This window comes from Ahaetulla prasina, chromosome 1, assembly GCF_028640845.1.
Source record: "Ahaetulla prasina isolate Xishuangbanna chromosome 1, ASM2864084v1, whole genome shotgun sequence".
Classification (NCBI taxonomy): domain Eukaryota; kingdom Metazoa; phylum Chordata; class Lepidosauria; order Squamata; family Colubridae; genus Ahaetulla; species Ahaetulla prasina.
In genome coordinates this window covers 26,601,835-26,626,462 of record NC_080539.1, presented here as the reverse complement: position 1 = coordinate 26,626,462, position 24,628 = coordinate 26,601,835, and the positions used below count along the sequence as shown (strand labels likewise).

The following is a 24,628-nucleotide window of genomic DNA, read 5'->3' as shown; positions in this document are numbered from 1 at the left end:
AGAATTATATGTTCACTCCTGCCTGAAGGAACATAAAGCAATGTACAAACTGAATATTTTAAACTGTTCCAGTAAAGCACTAGAATTCAGTTACAACCGATACAATAAACAAGAAAATCAAAGCCCGAAAAGCAAACAAAATGATGAGGAAATACTGTATCTTATTATTGGAAATAGTAACTTGTTTACTCTGATGTTTCTCTGAACTGAAACTTGCTTCCTGAAAATATGGGGAATTCAACTTCGGAGAAACCTATTCAGTTTACTGGTAGTTGTTTGGCTTGAGTAATGCTGTTTTAAAGGTTTACTATTTTTTTAACCATTTATAGATAATGAGAGGATCGCTTAGAAAAAAAAAAAAGTTTGGAAAGCAATTTCCATCATCATTTTCCTCATCATACAGTAGTGGCCAAAATTGTAGAAACCTTTTGGGAGAAGTGTATTTTCTAAAACTAGCTAATAACACCACTTTTTTTGGGAGTAGTACCATAAAATTATATATCAATGGAAAGATAATTTAATCAAGAATGCAATGCAATAACTTTTATGAAGGATTTACTATTAGAATAGCAGTTACAGTATAAAGAAGAAAAGTGAAACACTTAGAAAAAACGAGATATACAAAAATTATCACATTAGTTAATATTTGGTTGGGTAACCTTTAGCATGAATTACGGCCTTACATCTTCTCATGGAGTTAACCAAGTCTTTTAGTTCTACAGCTGTTATGTGAAACCAAGATTGAATTATTACTTCTATTAACCGGGTTTTACTGCTGGATTGCATTTAACTAACAAGTTTCTTCAGTTGGCTCCATAGATTTTCAATTGGGTTAAGGTCTCGGTTATTTCCAGGCCATTCCAGCAGTAGAATATGACTATCTTGAAACTCCCCCCAAAAAGTGGTGTTATTAGCTATCAAACCTCAAAAATATACTTTCCCCAAAAGATTTCCACAATTTTGGCCACTACTGTACAGTATGCCTGATAGCTGGCCAAAACTTTCCTGGCCAGAATTTCATTTTCCTAAATACTCTCCTACACAGTACACTGCTAATAAAAGTATACCTCTATTGTAATATTGTATTAACATATACAATAACCATTTCTTGAATCAGATTTGGCTCTTGTAATGACTACAGGGGAACATCTTTATTCAATTTTTATGCTGCCTCTCTCCCCTATAAAGTCACTCTTGTAGGTTTTTATTTTTGTCAACAATATCAAATGGCTTCTAATCTATATCCCTGGCTTCTAATCTATAGCCCTGGAGTTTTCTGGCAGATTTCCTTCTGACTACTAACTACAAGCAATCAATCCTAGTAGAGCTGGAAGGGACCTTAGGGTCTTTTAGTCCAACCCTCTTCAACCAATGCTGGTTTGTTCTTTGGGGAATCAGTTTCGGTTGACTGGATGATACTTGTTTACCTAGACATACTTACACAGCCAAAGCATATTCATTTTATTAAAATGTCCCAATTTTAAAGAAAAATCTAAATATTTTTTTTTTGGGGGGGGGAGTGAATCTGAAGAGCTTGTTTGGCATTAAATCAAAATATTCACATTGTTCGTGGGGGAGCACAATCTGCACCTGTTTTGGAAAAACAAACATCTAGGAATATCTTTTGCTTCGATAATTTACGAGTATATCTAAAATCTCCCTCAAGGCTATATTCCCTCCCAAATAGATGGAGAGGGGGGAAAAAATCCACGTCTTGGGGAGGGCCCCATCTTAAATATTCTTCCATTTTCTCTGGGTGAGCTGTATTTTTTGAACACGGCTAAACTTATAGAAGTCTTACAGGTAGGAGGACATAGAGCAGTTACGAGATTTACTTCGCAGGCTGCTCTGGTAAAATCTTTTTGCTCCCCCCACCATTTACACTCTCAGTCGCGTCACATTTGCGACTTAAGCAAATCGCGAGTCCGCGCGCGCGCGCTCCCGCCAGTCCGCGTCTCGCATGACGCGCGAGGCTAACTAGCCACCCCCACCCAGTCAATCCCCTTAGCTAACCCTAAGGCCCCCTAGTGGCTGTCCAGGCGCAACGCGCCCCTCTCTCGTCCCGCTCCCCACCCGCGGCCAGCGTAGGTGGGCAAGATGGCGGCCGGAGTGCTGCTGAGGGGGAGCGGGGGCCGCCTACGCCGTGGCTCCTTCCCAGCACCGGGGGCCAGTTTCCGTCTTTTCTACCTCAGGTGAGCGAAGCTGCAGAAAGGGGAGGGAAGCGTGTCCCGCGCGCATCTCTCTCCCTCTACCATCACCGCGTCCCGGGGCTGCCGTCATCCTCAAGGTCACGGGCAAGTCAGGTGGTTTCTAGTCGGAGCTCCCCGTTTCCTTCGCTCTGGGCGCTTGCGGGGGAGAGAAAAGCAGAGCTCCAGCCCCCGTGCAGGGAATGGCTGTTAAATACGTCCATGGACGCGGCCGGTGCCTGATAGCAGTGGCCAGGCTGGACCCGTGTAACTCTTTCCAGATTCCTTATTGTGCTTCCCCCCACCCCCACCTCCCCCGGTCTAATAATGCTCCGGTGGCTGGTTTCTTGCAATGCGCGTGCGCACTGGAGGAGTATGGCTTGTATGGTGGGGGGGCGTGTTGAGTAAACCCCCGACACTATATGGGTCAGGGTAGAAGATGAGGATGATTTAGTCATCATGTGAAAGGATCTCCCACTCGTGCCCTCTGCACGTGTCAACTAGTTTTGTTCCTTCTCAAAATCCCCATAATTAAGCCCCAGCAAGCAAGTTCTGAGACACCCAAGTCATATCCCATATTATAGGAACACTCTCGTCTTTATTTCAACTTCTCGATTTGCGTTCTTATTAAATTGTAAGTGAAATTGGAGTTGTAAATTGGAGACATTTATGATGGGTTGTAAGTATCCTCTAGCAATAGTAAGCTGGGTTATATACGACAATCTGTCATTTCAGTATTGTGCACCAAACGCTATGTAAAGTAACTTGCAACTGTACACTTTTCTTTGTCCTGCTTTCCACTTGTCATCCACTGGATAATTCTTTCCTAGTATGCTAGGATGCTATACTAGAAAGAGCAAAGGCCTGGTGTAAGTATATCAATATAAATTTTATCAAGTGATTCCCTCTCCATTTATCTGCCTCTTCACTTCACGTATGAAGCCCATTGGCTACCTCCTGCCCAGGAATTGACTCCCTGTCCATGAATTGACATGGTGGCTCAGTGGCTAAGATGCTAAGGGACATGGTGGCTCAGTGGCTAATATACTGAGCTTGTCGATCGAAAGGTTGGCAGTTCGGCGGTTCGAATCCCTGGCACAGCATAACGGGGTGAGCTACCGTTACTTGTCCCAGCTTCTGCCAATCTAACAGTTTGAAAGCACATAAAAAATGCAAGTAAAAAAAATAGGGACCACCTTTGGTGGGAAGGTAACAGCGTTCCGTGGGCCTTTGGTGTTGAGTCATGCTGGCCACATGACCACGGAGACATCTTCGGACAGCGCTGGCTCTTCGGCTTTGAAAGGGAGATGAGCACCACCCCTAGAGTCGGAACGACTATAGCACATATGTGCGAGGGGAACCTTTACCTTACCATGAATTGACTCTTCTCCAATTACTTTATTTAACAGTTATATGCCACCAAAGCCCCCCTGGATTTTATGTAGCACGGACAGGTCAGACCTTGTGCAAAATGTCTATGGAGAGGTCATGCTTGTCCCAAAGGAGCTGAAGAAATTTCTTGGATGAGAAACGTCTTCAAAGAAAACCCAGAAAGTCAAGTTTGTCTCTTGAAAAAAGCACCTTGGGACTTTGTGGGGGGAAAAAAAATGGACACAAGGAGTTATCAAACAGGAGCGGAGTAAAAACAGAACATTCTCAGATTTATTTCATCGCAGATTTCATTGAGTGGGAGGCAGCTGAGCATTGAAATGTTTCAGGCTATCTCCGAAGGATTTAGCAAAAAAAAGAGGGCTTTTAGCACACTGCAGCTGTTAATAACCCCCACCATGGAACTTTCATCTGCAAAACTTCCTTATCTTCCCCTCTTTTGACTCACCCAGTTCATTTAAATTCCTCATGAATCATGTCCCTTTGCATATGATCAAGTGAGCTTCTTCCCAAGAAAGCTCATAATGTAAATAAAATTGTCAAATTTCAAACAAGGGCTATCAGACACTTTCTGAATTTTATTTACCAGGAAAATCCATTGATGGGGGTCCTCAACTTACGATCACAATTGAGTCCAAAATTTCTATTACTAAACAAGGCAGTTGTTAAGTGAATTTTGCCCTGATTTATGACCTTTTTGTCATAGTTGTTAGGCAAATCACTGTCGTAGTTAAGTGAATGCTGTCATTAAGCAAATCTGGCTTCCCCCATTGATTTTGATTGTTGAAAACCAGCTGGAAGATTACAAATCACATGACCCTGGGACAGTGCAACTGTCATAATACATCTCATTTGCCAAGTGCCCACAGTTTGATCAAGTGCCCATGGCAATGCTACAACAGTCTTAAGTGTGAAAACCAATCATAAGTCAGTTATTTCAGTGTCGTTGTAACTTCCAATGGTCACTAAACAAATGGTTGTAAATCTAGGACAACTTGTGGAAATTCCACATGGTTTTGTGAAGTTTACGGGATGTCTTTGGATTAGGCACCATACTAATCCGATCCGATCATCATTACTCAATATATATGGGTCCAATTCCTTCTCAAAATCACTTTTAAAGCTGTTCATGGTATGGGACCAGTTACCCAAGTAATATCTTGTCCCAATTGTATTGTTTTGTGCCATCCAATCAGGCAGGGAGGATATCTTATGGTTTAAAATTTTCTCCTGGCAGATTCCAGGAAGAATTTCACCTGGCAGGTTCTCTGCCATTGCTCACTCCCTTTGGAAAACCTTACCCCCAATGGTATGATGAGCCCCCACTGTCCTGGCCTTCAGAATGATTGTTAAAACCTTGCTCTGCTAATTGGCATGGGAGTCAAAGAGTGTTAGACAACCCTGGAGATGGTTGGTTTCATGAGAGTGTTCTCTCCATCTTTTTAACTTTTAAGACATTAACCCTATCTTTTAATTTTGTTTTTAATTTTTTTTAAAAAAAAATCTTATTTATGTTTTTGTATTTTGTAACATTAGCTAATCATAGTCACTCGGGTGAGATGGGCAGTATAGAAATTGGATGGATGGATGGATGGATGGATGGATAAATGGATAAAATATGCATCATATGATGGTTGTGAGGAATAATGGAAAAAACCAAATGGCTGAGAACTTTGGGTTCTAGGGTGAAAGGTGATATATAAAAATAATAAATAGAAACCTGTATCAGAACTTTCCTCTGCCCTTTACTTACAATATTGTTTCCTGATTGCTTATTTGTACCCTATGACTATCATTAAGTGTTGTATCATTAAGTGTTAAATTTGTACCCTATGACTATCATTAAGTATTATAAGTGTTGTACCTTGATGAAGGTATCTTTTCTTTTATGTACACTGAGAGCATATGCACCAAGACAAATTCCTTGTGTGTCCAATCACACTTGGACAATAAAAAATTCTACTCTATGTATTCTATTCTTTGCTATGCTATGCTATGCTATGCTATGCTATGCTATGCTATGCTATGCTATGCTATGCTATGCTATGCTATGCTATGCTTTACATCCCATATCCTTAAAATTCATAGCCATCCACACCAAGTCTCTTTCAAATGAAGGTTTCAACTATTTTATGCTCTTTGGCCCTAGATACTTTTTTGTTTCAGTGCATCTTTCTAATTTTCCATTCCTAGTAGTCTTCCCCAACCTGGTGCTTCCAAATATATTATCCCAGTCAAAAAAAATTTAGCTTTGAGAGAGAATTGTTACTAGGGTGTAAAGAAGAACATATATTTTTACATTATTTTATTCTCTATATTTTTACTTTTAAAAAATAAGGGAAGCATAATCCCTTATCCATATCTATTAATCATATCTGTTCAGTGTCTCCTTGCATGGCAAGATGAACAGCATATAAATTTGATAAATAAAAATAAATAAATTCACACTGGGATCATTCAAAATGTACTCAGGGAAGTAACTGAAACAATTGGAGATGATCCAAACTATTCTTTATTGAAAAGAGTGAGCCGTCAAACCCCATGTTTTAGAGGCCCCAATGTAAGGTTAATGTGAGCAGGTTAGCCATGTATAGCATACATCCAATGCAGTAAACACCTTTAAAGAATAATGACAGAGGCTAGTGTTTAGTAACAAAGGCTAGACAAAAATGTTCTGATTGAGCTGCTAAATCCAGAGTGTAGAAGGCACTATATAAAGATGCTCTGGTATGTGTTGTTTATACTTTGTTAAAAAGTATGCCTGATAAAGATGTAAGGGCAATTCAAATGTCCTTGAGATGTATTAGTTCCCTAGGAAACAGAACTTTCTCTCAAATCAAGCAACGAGGCCCTGGAATTCTTATTGTATGATTCACTTCTATTGTATGATTCACTGCTACTCAATTAAGGCTAACCATTTGAAGAAGCAAGAGTGATACTTACATGAGATCTCTATTTGTGGCTGTACTTCTATTACTATCTTGTACAAAGAACATTCTGAATATATGGATTAGAGCCACTATTAAGGATTACCTTATGGCGATAAGAGTAATGAAGCATCATTAGTTCTCTACCATTACTGCATCTGTGGAAAACCATCACAGGGCCCTATTTTAGGTGATACATGCCCTCTTGGATAGAGGGGGGGTTGGAGATCCCTTGCAGGGGTCACTCAAATTTGCTCATTGTTGGACCCTGGCCTTGTTGTGGGTCTGGGGAGGAGTCTTGCCTGGTTATCTGGGAACCTGTTGAGGCTGAGGAAGTGAACAGAGTCCTTGGGACTAATTTGCAGTAAGACACAGAGAGGGACTAAAGCTTGTGTACCTACCGGTACAAATTTTATCTTCCCCACTGAGGTTAGAAACTTATGGCTCTCCAAAGCCATAAGTTACTAAATTACAATTCCCAGTAACTTCAGACTGGGGTGAACTGGGAATGCGCTGGGATTTGTAGTTAAGCAACTTCTGGCTGCAGATTCACAACTGTTGGATTAAATGAATGCTTAGATTTCAGTAGAGTTGAAGTATCCTTGCTATATCAGTAAAGCCTAAAAGAGCATGATCTTATATATCCAATTATGTGTCTGTCCTATTGTTAGACATTTAGATAAAAGGGCCTTGCAGGCTTTCAGATCTAGTCTTCAGACCACCTTCAGAATGCACAAGATCATAAACATAGCGCTTACTACTACTACTACTACTACTACTACTACTACTACTACTACTACTTTATTATTAACATTGCACCTATGTGCAAAACCTTAAATCCGCCATACTTTTTCCTGAGCACTATGCAGCAATTACCATGACTCCAGAAAAAATGCTGTTTTAAGGTGTTAAATACAAATGGTACACTTATATCTTAAAGCATTTTTGGAGATCACATAGTTCTAGTAGATAGTTGATAAATTGAAATTGTTAACTTTTAAGAGTTTTTTTAAAAATCTGAATAATTTTTTTTCATCACTTAGATTGGTAGTTTTGATTATGAATATGTGCCATCAAATCATTTTTGACTCTTTGTAACCAAAGAGATTCTCTATATGATGATCTATCCTATCTGGTTTTGATTTAAAAAAATCAGTCTGTCTAATACTACCACACTAGTTACAGAAGATTTCTTTAAAATTGTGTTTTCTTTTTTTACCAAAATCAAGAATATTGATAAAAGATATTTAAAAACAGAAGAATATAGTGGTAAACATATTAAAAAATAAATTTGTTACTTTTATCTGTGTTGCATGCATATAAGCTTATCCACATTTAACTATACAGAAACATAATTTTACCTAAAAAGACATTTGTACAAAAATAAATGCAATGTTGGGTATTAGCTATGAATATAATTTATATATTTATTATTTGACCATTTCTTGCAGGGGCCTTGCCTTATCACATAACCAATCTGGAGAAGATAGTTGGCTAAAATCACTGTTTGTCCGCAAGGTTGATCCCAGGAAAGATGCTCACTCCAACCTCTTAGCCAAAAAGGAGACTAGCAGCCTTTATAAATTGCAGTGTGAGCATCTACTTCTATATTTAATATTTCTCTGTTAGAGTTTGTGTCTTTCTCTCAACCTTTTAACATTGATGTTTGATGTTTCAGTTCACAATGTCAAACCGGAATGTCTAGACTCCTACAACAAACTTTGGTAAGTCCTGATATCCGGCTAGACGCTTTCAAGTCCAGGTATCACACTCTAAATCTTACATATATTTACTTACAGCCAATTTTATGAACTTAGTAAGACTTCTAGGTAAATATACGTATGATTGGGCAAACACTTCATCTGCTCACTTGAAAGGAGCAAGAATAAGTTATCTCAGGTTATAAAATGGATAGTATTTGAACTTTGCGTTGAAACAGTTCACACACAAAAAAAAAATAGTACAACAGAGAGCTAGAACCATTTCCCCATATGCATTTTTGTACATGCGGGGAGATTTTTGCATCCCGTAAGATGAACCACAAAACAGGAACTCTGCTATGGTTCTGTTGTTCAGGATTGTACCACCTCATTCTGCTGAATGTGTAAAAGTCATAATTATGCTATTAAATATGAGAAATATCCACTTATTAACTATGCAGAAATACTCTTCTTAAAAGAAGAAGAATGCAGATTTTTCTTTGCCAAAGCAAACATAGAAAATTTCAGGTGATTTTAAAGTATCTATATTTACACAAGGATCCTTAGTCATTGATGTTGTGTGAAGATGCTGTGGAAAAATCTCTAAGAAATTTAACTGATTAACAGTTGGAAGGGACCTCAGAGGTCCAACCCCCTACTCCAGCAAGAAACCCTATACCTGTGATGGCGAATCTATGCCATGCGTGTCAGAAATGGCATGCAGAGCCATCTCTCCGGGCACGCAAGCCGTCACCCATTGCTCTTCCGGGTTCTGGTGTGCCGGCCAGCTGGTCTTTACGTGCATTGGAACGCCGAAAACCAGAAGAGCAGCCGCCTGGTGCGCATGCGTGTGCTGGGCAGTTGCTCTTCCAGTTTTCAGCACACGCATGCCCATCGGCCACCTGGTCTTCTGGTTTCTGACATGCATGCGTGTGCGAAGACCAGCTGGCCGGTGCGTATACGTGCGCAGGAAACCGGAAGATCATCTTCCCGGCATGCACATACTCACCAGCCAGCTGGTTCTTCATGCATGCATGTATGTGCACCAGAAACCTGAAGACCAGGTGGTCAGTGCACATACATGTGCCAAAAACTAGAAGAGTAGCTGTCCGGTGCGTGCGTGCGCACTGGGTGACTCCTCTTCTGGTTTCCTGCACACTCACACGCATCAGCACTCCTGTTTCGGCACTCGCTGCCGAAAAGGATCGCCAACACTACCCTGTACCATTTCAGACAAATGGCTGTCCAATCTCTTAAAAATCTCCAGAGTGATTTTTCACAACCTTATAAAAATGCAATTTCCAGGAGTCCGGGAGGATTCAGCCTAGATTGTGTTGAATACTGATAGATAATAAAAATATTAGTGACAATCAACTGTCACCAGTACTGTAAATACTTTAGAAGAAAGCAAAGTCGATAGCAAGCAGCTTATATGCATTCCTTTTGTTTTTGTTTTTAATCAGTGAAAAAGTTCTGCCAAAGGTCCATGAAGGGAAGGAGTATCCATGTACATTGGTGGGGACGTGGAACACGTGGTACGGAGAGCAAGATCAGGCTGGTAGGAGATAAGACATATAGCAGAATGCAAAATTACTCCAATGTTTGCAAGAGATGTTTTCTTCCAATCTGGATGTGAAGTTGCAAAGGGTGGGCAAGGAAAACACAAATCTACTGTACAAAGTAGATTAACAGAGGGCTGATTACAGAGAGCTGATCGGGCTCAAGTCCTGCAGGGTCTAAGAAAGAGCAAATACTTGACCCAGCAAAATTCAAATGCTCTCTGGAATACTTATATCTGATGCAGCAGATGGAAGCAACCTATATATCTCCAGTAAGAAAAGAGAACTTAAATATCTTTTGATTTCAGTACATCTCTGGCGATATGAGGGAGGCTATCCAGCCCTTACAGAAGTCATGAGTAAACTTCGAGATGATAAGGTAAAACCGAGTGATTTCTATCAATACTTTCTAACCTTTTTGGTAATTTCTGGCCTGAAGTTTCCCTTCCTCTTGTGAAGAGAAAGTATCTGGCTCCTGTTTTGTTCTGGATACTTTGCAGATGGCTTTGCTCAGTGGCCTTTTCAACCCCATCCCACCCCATGCCCCCACCCCTGTAAAAATAAACAGGGCTATATCAGAGAGAAAAATGAAAAAGGCTGCTTATGATTGGTGATATATGAAAAAAAAAATCAGTGGCCGCACGGAAGGGACTTTGGGCTTAAAAGTAGCTGCTTGAGGGTCCCTTGGTCAAATGCAGGATTTGGCAACCTTAAACACTCATTTGGATCCGTTTCGCACAGAAAACACCGAGCCACAAAACCCTTTTGATATCTAAAATGATGATAACACTACATATATCATTTTTTACCTTTGTATTATGTATAAAAATACTTATTTATCCATGGTTGGCCTACTGGGGGTTGAAAAGCTCAATAAATTGTGTGCCGGCAGGTGTCGCACATTGGTGGTTGTGACGCATATTTTGAGCAACAGAGCTGTAGCAGAGGGATGAAGGAGCCAAATGCAGCTCCAGAGCCATGGGTTGCTGACCCCTGGTGTAATAGAATATAGTCCTCAGGATGCTTTGCCATGAAAACTCAGCTTCTCTTATCTATTTCTATTTGCAAGGTTATCTAATAGTCTACTGTAAAATTATCAGACCAGACAGACCAGTTTCTAACATGTTTCTGTAAACTGACCATCTCTTCCAAGAATTCGTGTCTCTGGGACGCTGCTATAATATTGTTAGTGAAGGATTATATTTTAGAAAAGTTTTCTGCAGCTTCGTCACCAGGTATTAGTGGCCCAATTCTGTTTGGAGCTATACCTCATTATCCAGCTTTTAAAAAAAAATATGGAGAGCTCTGACTAGTTATTTCTGATATTACAGTAACTTTTGTACTATTTAAGAATAATAATAAATAAATTTATTATTTATTATTATTCAATAAATTTATACTATTTATTCAATTATGAATATTTAAAGAGAATCTGGATAAATTATTTTAAAAATAAAATGTCTTTTCACAATACCCTTAAGGAATCCAATTTGTTGTTTAGGAATTTACAGAGTTTCGCAAAGCAAGAGGAAACATGCTTCTGTCCCGCAAGAATCAGTTGCTCTTGGAGTTCAGCTTTTGGAATGAGCCTGTTTCCAGGCCAGGACCCAATATCTATGAATTAAGGTCTTACCAATTACGTGTGAGTGGGCTTTTTTTCAACAGGTATAGAATTTGCATAACTTATTTTTTTAAAAAAGGTGAAGAAGAAGCATATGTGCTTTCAGTACAACCTCAGGACTTAGCCTGCATTTTATTGGATTAACAGTATTAATTACTCAGAAATAATGTTTTAAGACTGCATGCTTGTAGAAGCTGATTCAGATAATGCAATTGATAGACAAAAAACGGCAGTTTGGTTCTTGATAGAAATGCCTAACGAGTACCAATGCTACCTAAGTTTATTTGTTTTCTGCTGAAAATTCTATTTTTTGACAATAGGGTCATTTTGGGGTGTGTGTAAAGTAAGCACTTCAACTGTTAACAGTGTTATGTCATTGTTCTTATGTTGATTTAGAAAAGAAACTAACAATGGGATTAGTAAACTAAAACAAAAACTAGAAACAGGGTTATTAATTCTTAGCTTGTGGGTGATAAGAAGAAGCCGTTTTAGCTCTAATGATATATTTTGTTTCTTTTCAGCCTGGAACAATGATTGAATGGGGCAACTACTGGTAAGAGCCATAATGTGTTGAAGATGGTGTTGTAGGTTGCAGTATAATTTTCTGTGCTGTTTCCAGGGGTTGGAAGGAAATTACTAAAAACAAAAATAATAGTGCAAGACTAACTAGGTATCATTTAATTCAACATTCTATTTCCCAAATACCTGTTGAGATGATTATGAATATGATTGTCCCATTCAACCTTAGTATCTTTCATTATTGTAAATAGTTTTAAAAAAACCTATCAGGAGCCTTATTTCTCCTGCTCATTCCTCCTTACCTGACTCTCTGTTAACCCAGAAGATCATGCACCTTTATGATAAACAAACCCCTACTAAGAAAAATAAAGGTGCACATTACAAAATGAAAATAAAAGAATTTTCCAGCTTTTTAGGAATAAAACATGTGCATAAGCTTTGTTGGTATAAATACTGACAAGTATAAATCATACTTATAATGCGATTTATATCTTTTATTTTTAGATGTGCTGAATTTTACGACTAGGTTGAGCCTCAGATTCTCCCCTGCAAAGTGAGAAGAGTAGGAGCTTGCTTTGTTGAATTGATTGTAAATATAAGTAAAATAAGTTATGTACCACTGCCACATCAAGCCAATAATTATTTTGGATGACATCCTCTTTAGTAGTATTGGCCATAAATGTTTGGTGTTTGTTTTTTTTTAATTTAAAAGGCAAAGTAAGAATTTATTCCAGAATTAATTCTCATCCCATTTTTTCCAGTTCAAGACTACATTAATATGGATCATTAGGCAATATAAAGAAATTTATATAGAATCTGACTTTCTATATAAAGTGACTGGTCCATTATTTTAGGAATGGCTAATTAACTCTAGACTTAGAACTTCCAGAAAAAAACATACGTATTAAAGGAAATTCTTTGTATGAAGCAGCTGCTGGAATCCTGAGAATAAGGAACTTTGACTAGTCATCATAAACAGTATTACTTGAAACTATCTAACTTAGTATAAGGCAGTTTGATATGAAGTAACATAATTGAGGACAGAACTAGAGAACTTAGAGAAGTTGTTGAATGACAAATGTCATCCTGGGTCCTACTGATAATGACAGAATCTAAAGGGCATCTCCTGGATCCTGGTTCTTGTCAAATTTGATTAGTGTCTGCAAAGCCTGATTTCAAAACCTTTAAATTCTGAAGTGGCCCTGAACAAGTAGCCAGTTCTTGTTTTACAAATCAAGGAGACTGCCCTGCCAGATTTGTTTTAATAAAATATATAATAAGCCAAGTTTATTTGATTTAAGATGGGCAACTTTACAAATGTTTTAAATAAATAAAAAATGGTTGTAAAATCATTAATGAATTCAAGGTACTCTTTAAATGATAAGTAACCTACATAAAGCTGAATTACCCCTTGGTACTGTAATCCAAACACTGCTGTTGGCTTCAGGTCTTCCAAACTACTTCTATTGATAATAGAAGGTTTTTATTCCGCAATCTAGGCGTCCTCCTGGATGTACGGCTGTCTTTAGAAGAGCATATGACGGCCGTCGCCAGGGGAGCTTTTTATCAGGTTCGCCTGATATGCCAGTTGCTTCCCTTCTTAGACCAGGATTCCCTATGCACAGTCACTCATGCCCTCGTCACTTCCCGCCTGGACTACAGCAACGCTCTCTACATGGGGCTCCCCTTGAAGAGCACCTGGAAGCTCCAACTGGTTCAGAATGGGGCTGTGCGGGTAATAGAGGGAGCAACTCGAGTCTCCCATGTAACACCTCTCCTGCGCAAACTGCACTGGCTTCCGGTGGTCTTCCGGGTGCAATTCAAGGTGCTGGTTACTATCTTTAAAGCGCTCCATGGCATAGGACCGGGTTATTTACGGGACTGCCTGCTGCCACCAGTGGCCTCCCATCGACCAGTGCACTCCCATAGGGAGGGTCTCCTCAGGGTGCCGTCGGTCAGACAATGTCGGCTGGCGACCCCCAGGGGGAGGGCTTTCTCCGTGGGGGCCCCTGCCCTCTGGAACGAGCTGCCTCCAGGGATACGTCAACTCCCTGACCTCCGGACCTTCCGACGCAAGCTGAAGACATTTTTGTTCCATCGCGCAGGTTTTAGTTTTAATGGGGTTTTTTTATTAGAGTTTTAATTCTTCTTAGCCAAATTGAATTAGTTTTTTAAAAATGTTTTTAATTTTTGTGTTTGTTGTTTTATTTGGCTGTAAACCGCCCTGGGTCCTTTGGGAGAAGGGCGGTATATAAATTAAAATAATAAATAAATAAATAAATAAATAAATATTGCTCTAAATATTACTGATAGCAACGTGTGGCTCTGTAATCTGTTGCTTGTTGCTGGGATTGAAATATGACACGGCATTTATGCCAACTGCAGCATTCAGTTTGTAAACATCCATCCCCTTCCTTTCAGGGCCCGGGCTATTCGTATCCGGCAGGATGATAAAGAAGCTGTTGGTGGATTTTTCTCACAGATTGGGCAGTTATACATGGTCCATCATCTTTGGGGTAGGACTTGACTTCACTGTTATCCTTTAGGCCATGTGTGTCTAATTCCAATTGGGTTAAAGGCCATGTCAGGGCCCACAATGTGACAGGTTTTAATTTGGGGGTGGTTTGAGAGATTAATTACAAAGTTGGAAGGGACCTTGGAGGACTTCTAGTTCAATCCCCTGCTCAAGCAGGAGACCCTATATCATTCGAGATAAGTGGCTGTCCAGTCTCTTCTTAAAAGCCTTCAGTTATGGAGCACCCACAACATCTGAAGGCAAGCGATTTCACTGATTAATTGTCCTCACTGTTAGGAAATGTTTCTTTAGTTCTAGCTTGCTTCTCTCCTTGATTAGTTTCCATCCATTGTTTCTTGTCTTGCCTTCTGGTGCTTTGGAAAATAGGTTGACCTCCTCTTCTTTGTCAATCCAAACATAAGAGCAAATTCAACTATTATTTGCATCCTTTTAATGTTCCCTTGGAAAATGTGGATTTTGTTCATGTTAAAATGGCAATATTCACTGTTTTCTTCTCCCATATTCTGAGTCATTCCCTGGCCTCCATAGCACCACACTACTTTTCTTTTCTTTTATAGATCACTAAGAGTTCTTCAACATGAAGTGTTGAAGTCCTAGGCCATCTGCCTAGGAACTCAGCTTTTGAAGCTAAATCACTTTGAAGTGCTCTTGGCCATCCTGAAATAATGTAAAATAAAATGATCAGGAGAATATATGCCAAATGGTGCATTGACACTTGTAGTTATCATATTGCCAAGGCTTGTATGGCATTTTATTGTAATTAAAACTTGTTGATGGCTATCACATCATTGAACCTACAAATCTTTTTTCTGCCAATACTTGCAGCTTACAAAGACTTGCAGACGAGAGAAGACATAAGGAATTCTGCCTGGCACAAGCCTGGATGGGATGAGCTCGTGTATTATACGGGTAACAGTTTAAATCTCACAGCTCCTGCTTGAATAGCATGTAAAAGCCGTGGCCAGAGGCGCCTATGCTTGTGCACCAATTTGCAGCCTGACATGGTGCAGAGAACCTGGCTACAGTAACTCAGAGACAACTCTGGGCAGCTTACAAATATTAAATACCCTGGGATACTTCAATATTCCTTGTATCAGGCTGCTTTTAAAGATTGAGCTGTGGTGGTGCAGTACTTCAGGCTACTTCTGCTGACTGCCGGCTGACTGCAATTTGGCAGGTCAAATCCACCAGGCTTAAGGTTGACTCAGCCTTCCGAAGTGGGTAAAATGAGGACCCAAATTGTTGGGGGCAATATGCTGACTCTGTAAACCGCTTAGAGTGAGTTGGAAAGCACTGTAAAGCAGTATATAAGTCTAAGTGCTATTCCTATTGCTTTTAAAGATTACCCAGAAACTCTCAAGTGCTCCATAGTCCAATGGCCCACATACTTACTGGCTCCTGGAGATGAGAGAGATTTTTCCTATTTGTGGACCCTGCACTGATTGCTAATTGGCTTCCAGGTGCATATGAGGCTCTGGTTTAGACCTATAAAATCTTTTATGACACAGCATACTATATCTACGAGACTCTGTGTTTCAGCCAGTGTCAGTTCAGTCTATTAGAACTTTCGGGGAGAAACTGTTCATAGTCTCTCATTTCTAAGACATTTAGGAAGGGAGGCTGAAGGGACTGCTGTTTTATGGCAGTGTCACACTTTGGAGCTGTCTCCTTGCAGGAATAATTCTACGCTCAGAACTCTCTTTGACGACATTTGCTTGAACTGATACAGGATACCATTTTTGAATTCTTTTTTCCCTGTTCTTATCAGTTCTTACTTCGTGCTTATATAATTCTGGATGGCCCCTCTTGGGATTTTAATATTGCAACTTGTTTTATATTTTGTTTAAGCCTCTCAGAGGCATTTGATTGCAATAGGGTAAGAAATTTGGTGAATGAATAAAAAAGTAAATAAATACTCACGTAAGATATTGTGTCCCTGAAACTTTTTAGTTTTATCTCTTAGTTGTTCCCTCTTTAGATACAGATTCTCTTCTCCAAGTACCCATGGGACTAGGCTAGCAGATGGCTAACTGAGAAGTCTGAGTTCAGGGTAGTTTTTGGGTTGGAAAGTGAAGCTAAGATTAGCAAGCATTTCGGACCATATTTCTATACTTAGTAAAGTTTTCCACTGGAGATAGATGCTGGGAATCAGCAAAGTTAGGGATTTTGGAGGACAATATCAGCAACGATGCTCATCGTGTGGAGCTTGTTATGCTGCCTTGGCTGAGTGTACGGGGTCTGAAGGTACCAAGGCTGAAGACAGAGAGCTGGAGAGCAGACAAATTTTATTATCAAATCAAAGGGTGGCTTCTCTCCAGTGGTGAAATGTAAAATTTGTTACTAACAGTTTTGTGGGAGTGGCTTGGTGAGAGTGGGTGGGTAATGTGACTGGTAGGGCGTGGCCCACTTTTTTTGTTGTTATTATTTTTAAAAGCATTTTTTCTACAACCTCTTCGGCCAAGGTTTTAAAAGGCTCTGACAATCCCAGCTGAGCCGCACGATCATCAGAGGCCTTTTTTTTACTTTTAAAAACATTTTTTCGGCCGAAGAAAAAATGCTTTAAAAAGTTTTTTAAAAAAACCTCCGCGCGGCTCAGCTGGGCATGGGGGGAGGGGCAGGGATTTTTGCTACCGGTTCTTCAAACCACCTGCCTCTATCGCTACCGGATCGGGTGATCTGGTCCGAACGGGAGCATTTCACCCCTGCTTCTCTCCCATTTCCAAGACAAGAAATGAGTGACATGAAATCTGGATGGGAGAAAGATATGTTAAGATTAAAATCTTCAGGTTCTTATATGTAGAAGATTGGCTTGCTAGACTCTGTAGTTGGTGATTATTAGAGCTACGGTGTAAATAGATTTCCTATCTGAGCCTTGTCCTTGACTCATCTAGTTCCAACCCCTGAGTACCAGCTAAGTTCCTGGGGAGTTATTGCTGTGTCCAGATGCTGATCTGATAAAGGAGGCCCTTTTACTCGGGATTTATAATTATTCTGTCTCCCTTTCCCTTCTTTAATCTTCTTGTTGCCACTTTTTGTTTCACTGTTTCTTAAACTCATCCCACTCTTGGCTCTGCCTCATGGGTTGCTCTTCTCCCTTATCAGGAGCAACATACTTTCTTTTTTCTAAAGTCTCAGAAGAGTTTCAAAAGGCTGCAGAACAAAGCTTCTATCACATGTCCTATCGAGGTTTCCCCCACAGTGCATCTTTGTCCATGTAAAGCTGCTTAGAGGAGAGGCATCCAGGAGGGGTCAAGATTGCGGCCATAACTGCAGGAGTGAAGCCCTGCTCTTTTTGTGAGTGTATCATACACTTGTGTGCCCTTGAAGTGCACCCGGAGGCTGCAGTTAGTCCAGAATGCAGCTGCGCGGGTAATAGTGGGAGCAACTCGTTGCTCCCATGTAACACCATTCCTGCGCAGTCTGCACTGGCTTCCTGTGGTCTTCCGGGTGCGCTTTAAGATTTTGGTTACTACCTTTAAAGCGCTCCATGGCTTAGGACCCGGGTACTTACGGGACCGCCTGCTGTTACCGTTTGCCTCCCACCGACCCGTACGCTCTCACAGAGAGGGCCTTCTCAGGGTGCCGTCCGCCAAACAATGTCGGCTGGCGGCCCCCAGGGGCAGGGCCTTCTCTGTGGGAGCTCCCACGCTCTGGAACGAGCTTCCCCCTGGTTTACGTCAGGTGCCTGATCTTCAGACCTTTCGCCGTGAGCTGAAAACGCACTTATTTATTCAAGCGGGACTGGCCTACAATTTTATAAAATTTTATTGGGGTTATTTATATTTTAATATTTTAATTCGTTTTAAATTTGGCCACCTTATAATATGTTTGTTTTAATTTCTTTTAATATTTATACTGTGATTTTTTTACTTGGCTGTACACGCCTGAGTCCTTCGGGAGAAGGCGGTATAAAAATTGAATAAAATAAATAAATAAATAAATAAATAAAGGGGTGGTGCTTTAATTGCACACCTGCAACTGCTGTGTTGGGTTGTTGTTTTTTTAACCCTCTCCTTGCAGATGCTACTGACCTGGTTCTCTGTATACCTACAGATGTTGGGCATGACTACAGCTTTTTCTATAACGTCTCCAACCCAGGGTGAAATGTTCTGGTTCGGACCGGATTGTCCGATCCAGTAGCAATGGTGGCAGGTGATTCAGAGAACCAGTAAAAAAAAATCCCTGCCTCCCTCCCCCCCCCCCAGCTGAGTTGTGCGATCATCAGAGGTTGTTTTTTTTTTACTTTTTTACTCTTTTGCGGAAAAATTGTTTTTAAAAGTAAAAAAAAAGGCCTCTGATGATCATGCGGCACAGCTGGGATCGTCAGAACCCTTTAAAAGCATTTTTTCTACCACCTCTTCGGCCAAAGAGGTGGTAGAAAAAATGTTTTAAAGGTTCTGTGATCAGGCAACTCAGCAGGGATCGCCAGAACCCTTTAAAGCTCCATGGCTTAGGACCCGGTACTTACGGGACCGCCTGCTGTTACCGTTGCCTCCCACCGACCAGACGCTCTCACAGAGAGGGCCTTCTCAGGGTGCCGTCCGCCAAACAATGTCGGCTGGCGGCCCCCAGGGGCAGGGCCTTCTCTGTGGGAGCTCCCACGCTCTGGAACGAGCTTCCCCCTGGTTTACGTCAGGTGCCTGATCTTCAGACCTTTCGCCGTGAGCTGAAAACGCACTTATTTATTCAAGCGGGACTGGCCTAAAATTTTATAAAATTTTATTGGGGTTATTTATATTTTAATATTTTAATTCGTTTTAAATTTGGCCACCTTATAATATGTTTGTTTTAATTTCTTTTTAATATTTATACTGTGATTTTTTACTTGGCTGTACACCGCCCTGAGTCCTTCGGGAGAAGGGCGGTATAAAAATTGAATAAAATAAATAAATAAATAAATAAATAAAGGGGTGGTGCTTTAATTGCACACCTGCAACTGCTGTGTTGGGTTGTTGTTGTTTTTTTAACCCTCTCCTTGCAGATGCTACTGACCTGGTTCTCTGTATACCTACAGATGTTGGGCATGACTACAGCTTTTTCTATAACGTCTCCAACCCAGGGGTGAAATGCTCCTGGTTCGGACCGGATTGTCCGATCCAGTAGCAATGGTGGCAGGTGATTCAGAGAACCAGTAAAAAAAAATCCCTGCCTCCCTCCCCCCCCCCCAGCTGAGTTGTGCGATCATCAGAGGTTGTTTTTTTTTTACTTTTTTACTCTTCTGCCGAAAAAATGTTTTTAAAAGTAAAAAAAAAAGCCTCTGATGATCATGCGGCTCAGCTGGGATCGTCAGAACCCTTTAAAAGCATTTTTTCTTCCACCTCTTCGGCCAAAGAGGGGGGAGAAAAATGTTTTAAAGGTTCTGTGATCAGGCAACTCAGCAGGGATCGTCAGAACCCTTTAAAAGCTTTTTTCCCTCTGGCAATCCCAGCTGAGTTGCCTGATCGTCAAAGGCTTTTAAAAGCATGTTTTCTACAAGCTCTTCAGCCAGAGGTTATAGAAAAAATGCTTTTAAAAGTAAAAAAAAGCCTCTGATGATCGCGCGGCTCAGCTGGGCATGGGGGGAGGGGCAGGGATTTTTGCTACCGGTTCTTCAAACCACCTGCCTCTATCGCTACCGGATCGGGTGATCTGGTCCGAACGGGAGCATTTCACCCCTGCTTCTCTCCCATTTCCAAGACAAGAAATGAGTGACATGAAATCTGGATGGGAGAAAGACATGTTAAGATCAAAATCTTCAGGTTCTTATATGTAGAAGATTGGCTTGCTAGACTCTGTAGTCGGTGATTATTAGAGCTACGGTGTAAATAGATTTCCTATCTGAGCCTTGTCCTTGACTCATCTAGTTCCAACCCCTGAGTACCAGCTAAGTTCCTGGGGAGTTATTGCTGTGTCCAGATGCTGATCTGATAAAGGAGGCCCTTTTACTCGGGATTTATAATTATTCTGTCTCCCTTTCCCTAATCTTCTTGTTGCCACTTTTTGTTTCACTGTTTCTTAAACTCATCCCACTCTTGGCTCTGCCTCATGGGTTGCTCTTCTCCCTTATCAGGAGCAACATACTTTCTTTTTTCTAAAGTCTCAGAAGAGTTTCAAAAGGCTGCAGAACAAAGCTTCTATCACATGTCCTATCGAGGTTTCCCCCACAGTGCATCTTTGTCCATGTAAAGCTGCTTAGAGGAGAGGCATCCAGGAGGGGTCAAGATTGCGGCCATAACTGCAGGAGTGAAGCCCTGCTCTTTTTGTGAGTGTATCATACACTTGTGTGCCCTTGAAGTGCACCCGGAGGCTGCAGTTAGTCCAGAATGCAGCTGCGTGGGTAATAGTGGGAGCAACTCGTTGCTCCCATGTAACACCATTCCTGCGCAGTCTGCACTGGCTTCCTGTGGTCTTCCGGGTGCGCTTTAAGATTTTGGTTACTACCTTTAAAGCGCTCCATGGCTTAGGACCCGGGTACTTACGGGACCGCCTGCTGTTACCGTTTGCCTCCCACCGACCCGTACGCTCTCACAGAGAGGGCCTTCTCAGGGTGCCGTCCGCCAAACAATGTCGGCTGGCGGCCCCCAGGGGCAGGGCCTTCTCTGTGGGAGCTCCCACGCTCTGGAACGAGCTTCCCCCTGGTTTACGTCAGGTGCCTGATCTTCAGACCTTTCGCCGTGAGCTGAAAACGCACTTATTTATTCAAGCGGGACTGGCCTACAATTTTATAAAATTTTATTGGGGTTATTTATATTTTAATATTTTAATTCGTTTTAAATTTGGCCACCTTATAATATGTTTGTTTTAATTTCTTTTAATATTTATACTGTGATTTTTTTACTTGGCTGTACACCGCCCTGAGTCCTTCGGGAGAAGGGCGGTATAAAAATTGAATAAAATAAATAAATAAATAAATAAATAAATAAAGGGGTGGTGCTTTAATTGCACACCTGCAACTGCTGTGTTGGGTTGTTGTTTTTTTTTTAACCCTCTCCTTGCAGATGCTACTGACCTGGTTCTCTGTATACCTACAGATGTTGGGCATGACTACAGCTTTTTCTATAACGTCTCCAACCCAGGGGTGAAATGCTCCCGGTTCGGACCGGATTGTCCGATCCAGTAGCAATGGTGGCAGGTGATTCAGAGAACCAGTAAAAAAAAATCCCTGCCTCCCTCCCCCCCCCCCCCCCCAGCTGAGTTGTGCGATCATCAGAGGTTGTTTTTTTTTTACTTTTTTACTCTTCTGCCGAAAAAATGTTTTTAAAAGTAAAAAAAAAAGCCTCTGATGATCATGCGGCTCAGCTGGGATCGTCAGAACCCTTTAAAAGCATTTTTTCTACCACCTCTTCGGCCAAAGAGGTGGTAGAAAAAATGTTTTTAAAGGGTTCTGGTGATCAGGCAACTCAGCAGGGATCGTCAGAACCCTTTAAAAGCTTTTTTTCCTCTGGCAATCCCAGCTGAGTTTCCTGATCGTCACAGGCTTTTAAAAGCATGTTTTCTACAAGCTCTTCAGCCAGAGGTTATAGAAAAAATGCTTTTAAAAGTTAAAAAAAAAAAGTTGGCCACGCCCACCCAGTCACATTACACTCCCCCCCCCACCAAGCCACGCCCGCAGAACTGGTAGTAACTAATTTTACATTTCACCACTGCTCCAACCACTTCTGAATATATGTTTACAGTTGTGGTGGCTACAGCAGCCATTCATTTTTCATGTATCACATATATCACCTTATTTGTTTTTTGTTTTTGTTTTAATTTTCAGTGCCTCTTATTCAGGAAATGGAATCCAGAATTATGATACCCTTGAAGATTTCTCCACTTCAATAAAGCTACCGGTCAGCCGATGCCTATGCATTGATTTAAAGTGACTTTTTTGTTATTGTTGTTTTAGTTAATTTTGATGGCATGTGTTTGGCAGTGAAAACCTTGACGTCCCAAAGTATTATATACCGAGGCTGGTAAATCTTTTCTTTGGATCCTGCAGGAGCATTTAACAAATCCATGTGGAAGATTTGTAGGGTGATCATTTAAGTCTTAGCTTTCAGCCATATAACTGTACATGCACAAGCATTTGGACAGGCAGCAAATACTGATGGAAGCACACATGCTTCAGTTACAGTTGCATGAGCTTTAACCATTTGAACATCTGCATTTTATTATGGGGAGAATTGTCAATTGAGCATTTTCGCCTTCATATCTGCGTATTCAGCCTATGGGGCCTTGTGGTACAAATCATTGCTGGGGAAAGCCTTTCTTATGGTTCTCCAGATTTGCATAGAGGGCAAATGGCATGGTTGCTTTCTTCTTTTTAGGAAAAGTGTACTGTCACCTCAAGGATGCTTGTTACCAGTTGCTCCTAAGAGCAAAGGGGCTTCCTGCACTACAAAAAGGTGACCGTAGTATCTCTAAAAGTCACCAATGTTCACTCAAAGACACTAGGAATGTAGATGCGAAATTAGAATATCAAAAGAAAAAAAAAACCTTAAGTTCTTAATATAGTTTGATCTGCAACTACCTGTGCAGTTTGCATTTGTCAGCCTTTACATAAGTAAGTCCCATTGTATTTAGTAAGACCAATTTCCCAAAAAAGTGAAGCTGTTATCAATAAGGGAGACGTGACGATTACGGTAAGTCTTCCTCTATTTTTCATTTTTCTTCAAGACCTTCCCTTTCTTGTTTCTTTGTTGGGAACTGTAAACTTCATTGCAGAGTAAAGGCATTCATCCCCTTGCTTCTCATCTGTAGATACCCCATCCTGATTGCTCTGTTTCAGTGAAGAGTCAGTGGCAAAAAGTTCCCCGGAATGTATTGTGGACGGCTGTGCAATTAAATGAGGTTCAAGCCATATGTCTTCAGCTTCAGGAACGCGTTCAGTATGACATATCTAGAGAATTCCCTAATCTATAGCATGAGAATCAGCTAAAGAAGGATCAGTGTGTTAAAATATTTTACAAACACTCCTAGACCTACGTAGTAAAGTAGGATATGGACAGATTTTTTTTTTGAAAAAAACAATCATTTCTGTGGGATTCTTTGTAGATGGCAATTCAGAAAAGGTAATAAAAAGATTGCCTATTAAATTACCTAAAGACAAATTAATGTTTCTGCCATGTCTAATTGTCTGTTTTTGATTTTCTTTTAGAATAGATGGATTTTTTTTTATATGTGTGTATAATGTAGATACATTGAAGTGATTATCTTGTAAGTTGATGAATCAGTGTAAATACACTGTTATCTATCATCTATGATGTATCCAACATCTCAGCGATTTTTGGCAAAACATAATAAAATCCTATTGATTTTCTCATATCATGGGCATTGTTCGAGCTTTACTGATTATAAATAGATATTGTTTCTTTTTTGCTTGGAGACAGAATGTAAAGTATTATTGAATTTACTGAATTGAATTTACTTACATAAGGTATTTTAATCTGATTTACGGAGCTGGAATGACTGAATAGTACATGAAAAGGCAATCCAATTCATAATAGATGAATAGAATTAATTGTGCTTTAATAAGGACAGCATTCTAGAGGTCACCCTGACTGATTTTCATACAACAGGATTCTCCACAAGATCAGGCTGATAGAGGAAGACATGGAGAATTTCTGTTCTGAGGATAACTGAAAAAGAAGTTGCACAACCATCTTGATCCACAATAAATACTTCCTGTTTGACATTTTTGCACTCTAGTGTTGGAGAAGATTGTTGAGAATACCATGTACCAGAAAGAAAACAAACAAATGAAACATTGAAGAAATTAATCAAAAAGTTTTCACTCAAAGCATGAATAGCCAGGTCAAATTACCCTAGTTCAAGCATATTAGGCAGAAACCTCTCTCTCTGATGTGGACTCTGATGTTGGAAAAGATGGAACGAAACAGAAGGGAATGACTAGCAGCAACGTGGATGGACTCAGTTACAGTAACAATGAGTGTGGGAGACCTGAAAACAGGTTAGGGATAAGATTGCCATGATGAAAATCTACTCACTAGAAGTTGAAAACAACCCAATGGCACATAATCTTTATATATCTATCTATCTAACTATCTGTCCATCATCTATCTACTTCTTAGTAAAGGTGTCTGATCTTCCCCATCAATCCATTTGCCACTGATTTGCTACGAAGATTAATAAACTCCCATAAATAAACTCCCATAAATATGAGGGTTTTCTATTTCCTGTGGTTTAGACACAGAACAGTTAACTAGATTT

The 24,628-nt window shown here is 40.4% G+C and overlaps 1 protein-coding gene across 3 annotated transcripts; it reads left to right on the top strand.

Moving 5' to 3' along the window:
* Window positions 1–125: 125 nt before the first annotated feature.
* NIPSNAP2 (nipsnap homolog 2) lies at window positions 126–23,722 on the top strand. 3 transcript variants are annotated; one of them, XM_058164510.1, is made up of 10 exons: window positions 126–2,192; window positions 7,954–8,093; window positions 8,181–8,226; window positions 9,666–9,760; window positions 10,070–10,140; window positions 11,263–11,403; window positions 11,904–11,935; window positions 14,323–14,417; window positions 15,263–15,346; window positions 17,540–17,706. In XM_058164510.1, the coding sequence occupies exons 1-10, from the start codon at window positions 2,098–2,100 to the stop codon at window positions 17,653–17,655; spliced, it is 915 nt and encodes a 304-aa protein (XP_058020493.1). In that variant the 5' UTR covers window positions 126–2,097; the 3' UTR covers window positions 17,656–17,706. The 3 variants fall into 3 exon arrangements, with proteins under 3 accessions (XP_058020493.1, XP_058020496.1, XP_058020495.1); XM_058164512.1 differs by lacking the exon at window positions 17,540–17,706 and adding an exon at window positions 22,176–23,722 and having other exon boundaries at window positions 1,547–2,192; XM_058164513.1 differs by lacking the exon at window positions 8,181–8,226 and having other exon boundaries at window positions 9,666–9,737; window positions 17,540–17,747.
* Window positions 23,723–24,628: the final 906 nt, after the last annotated feature.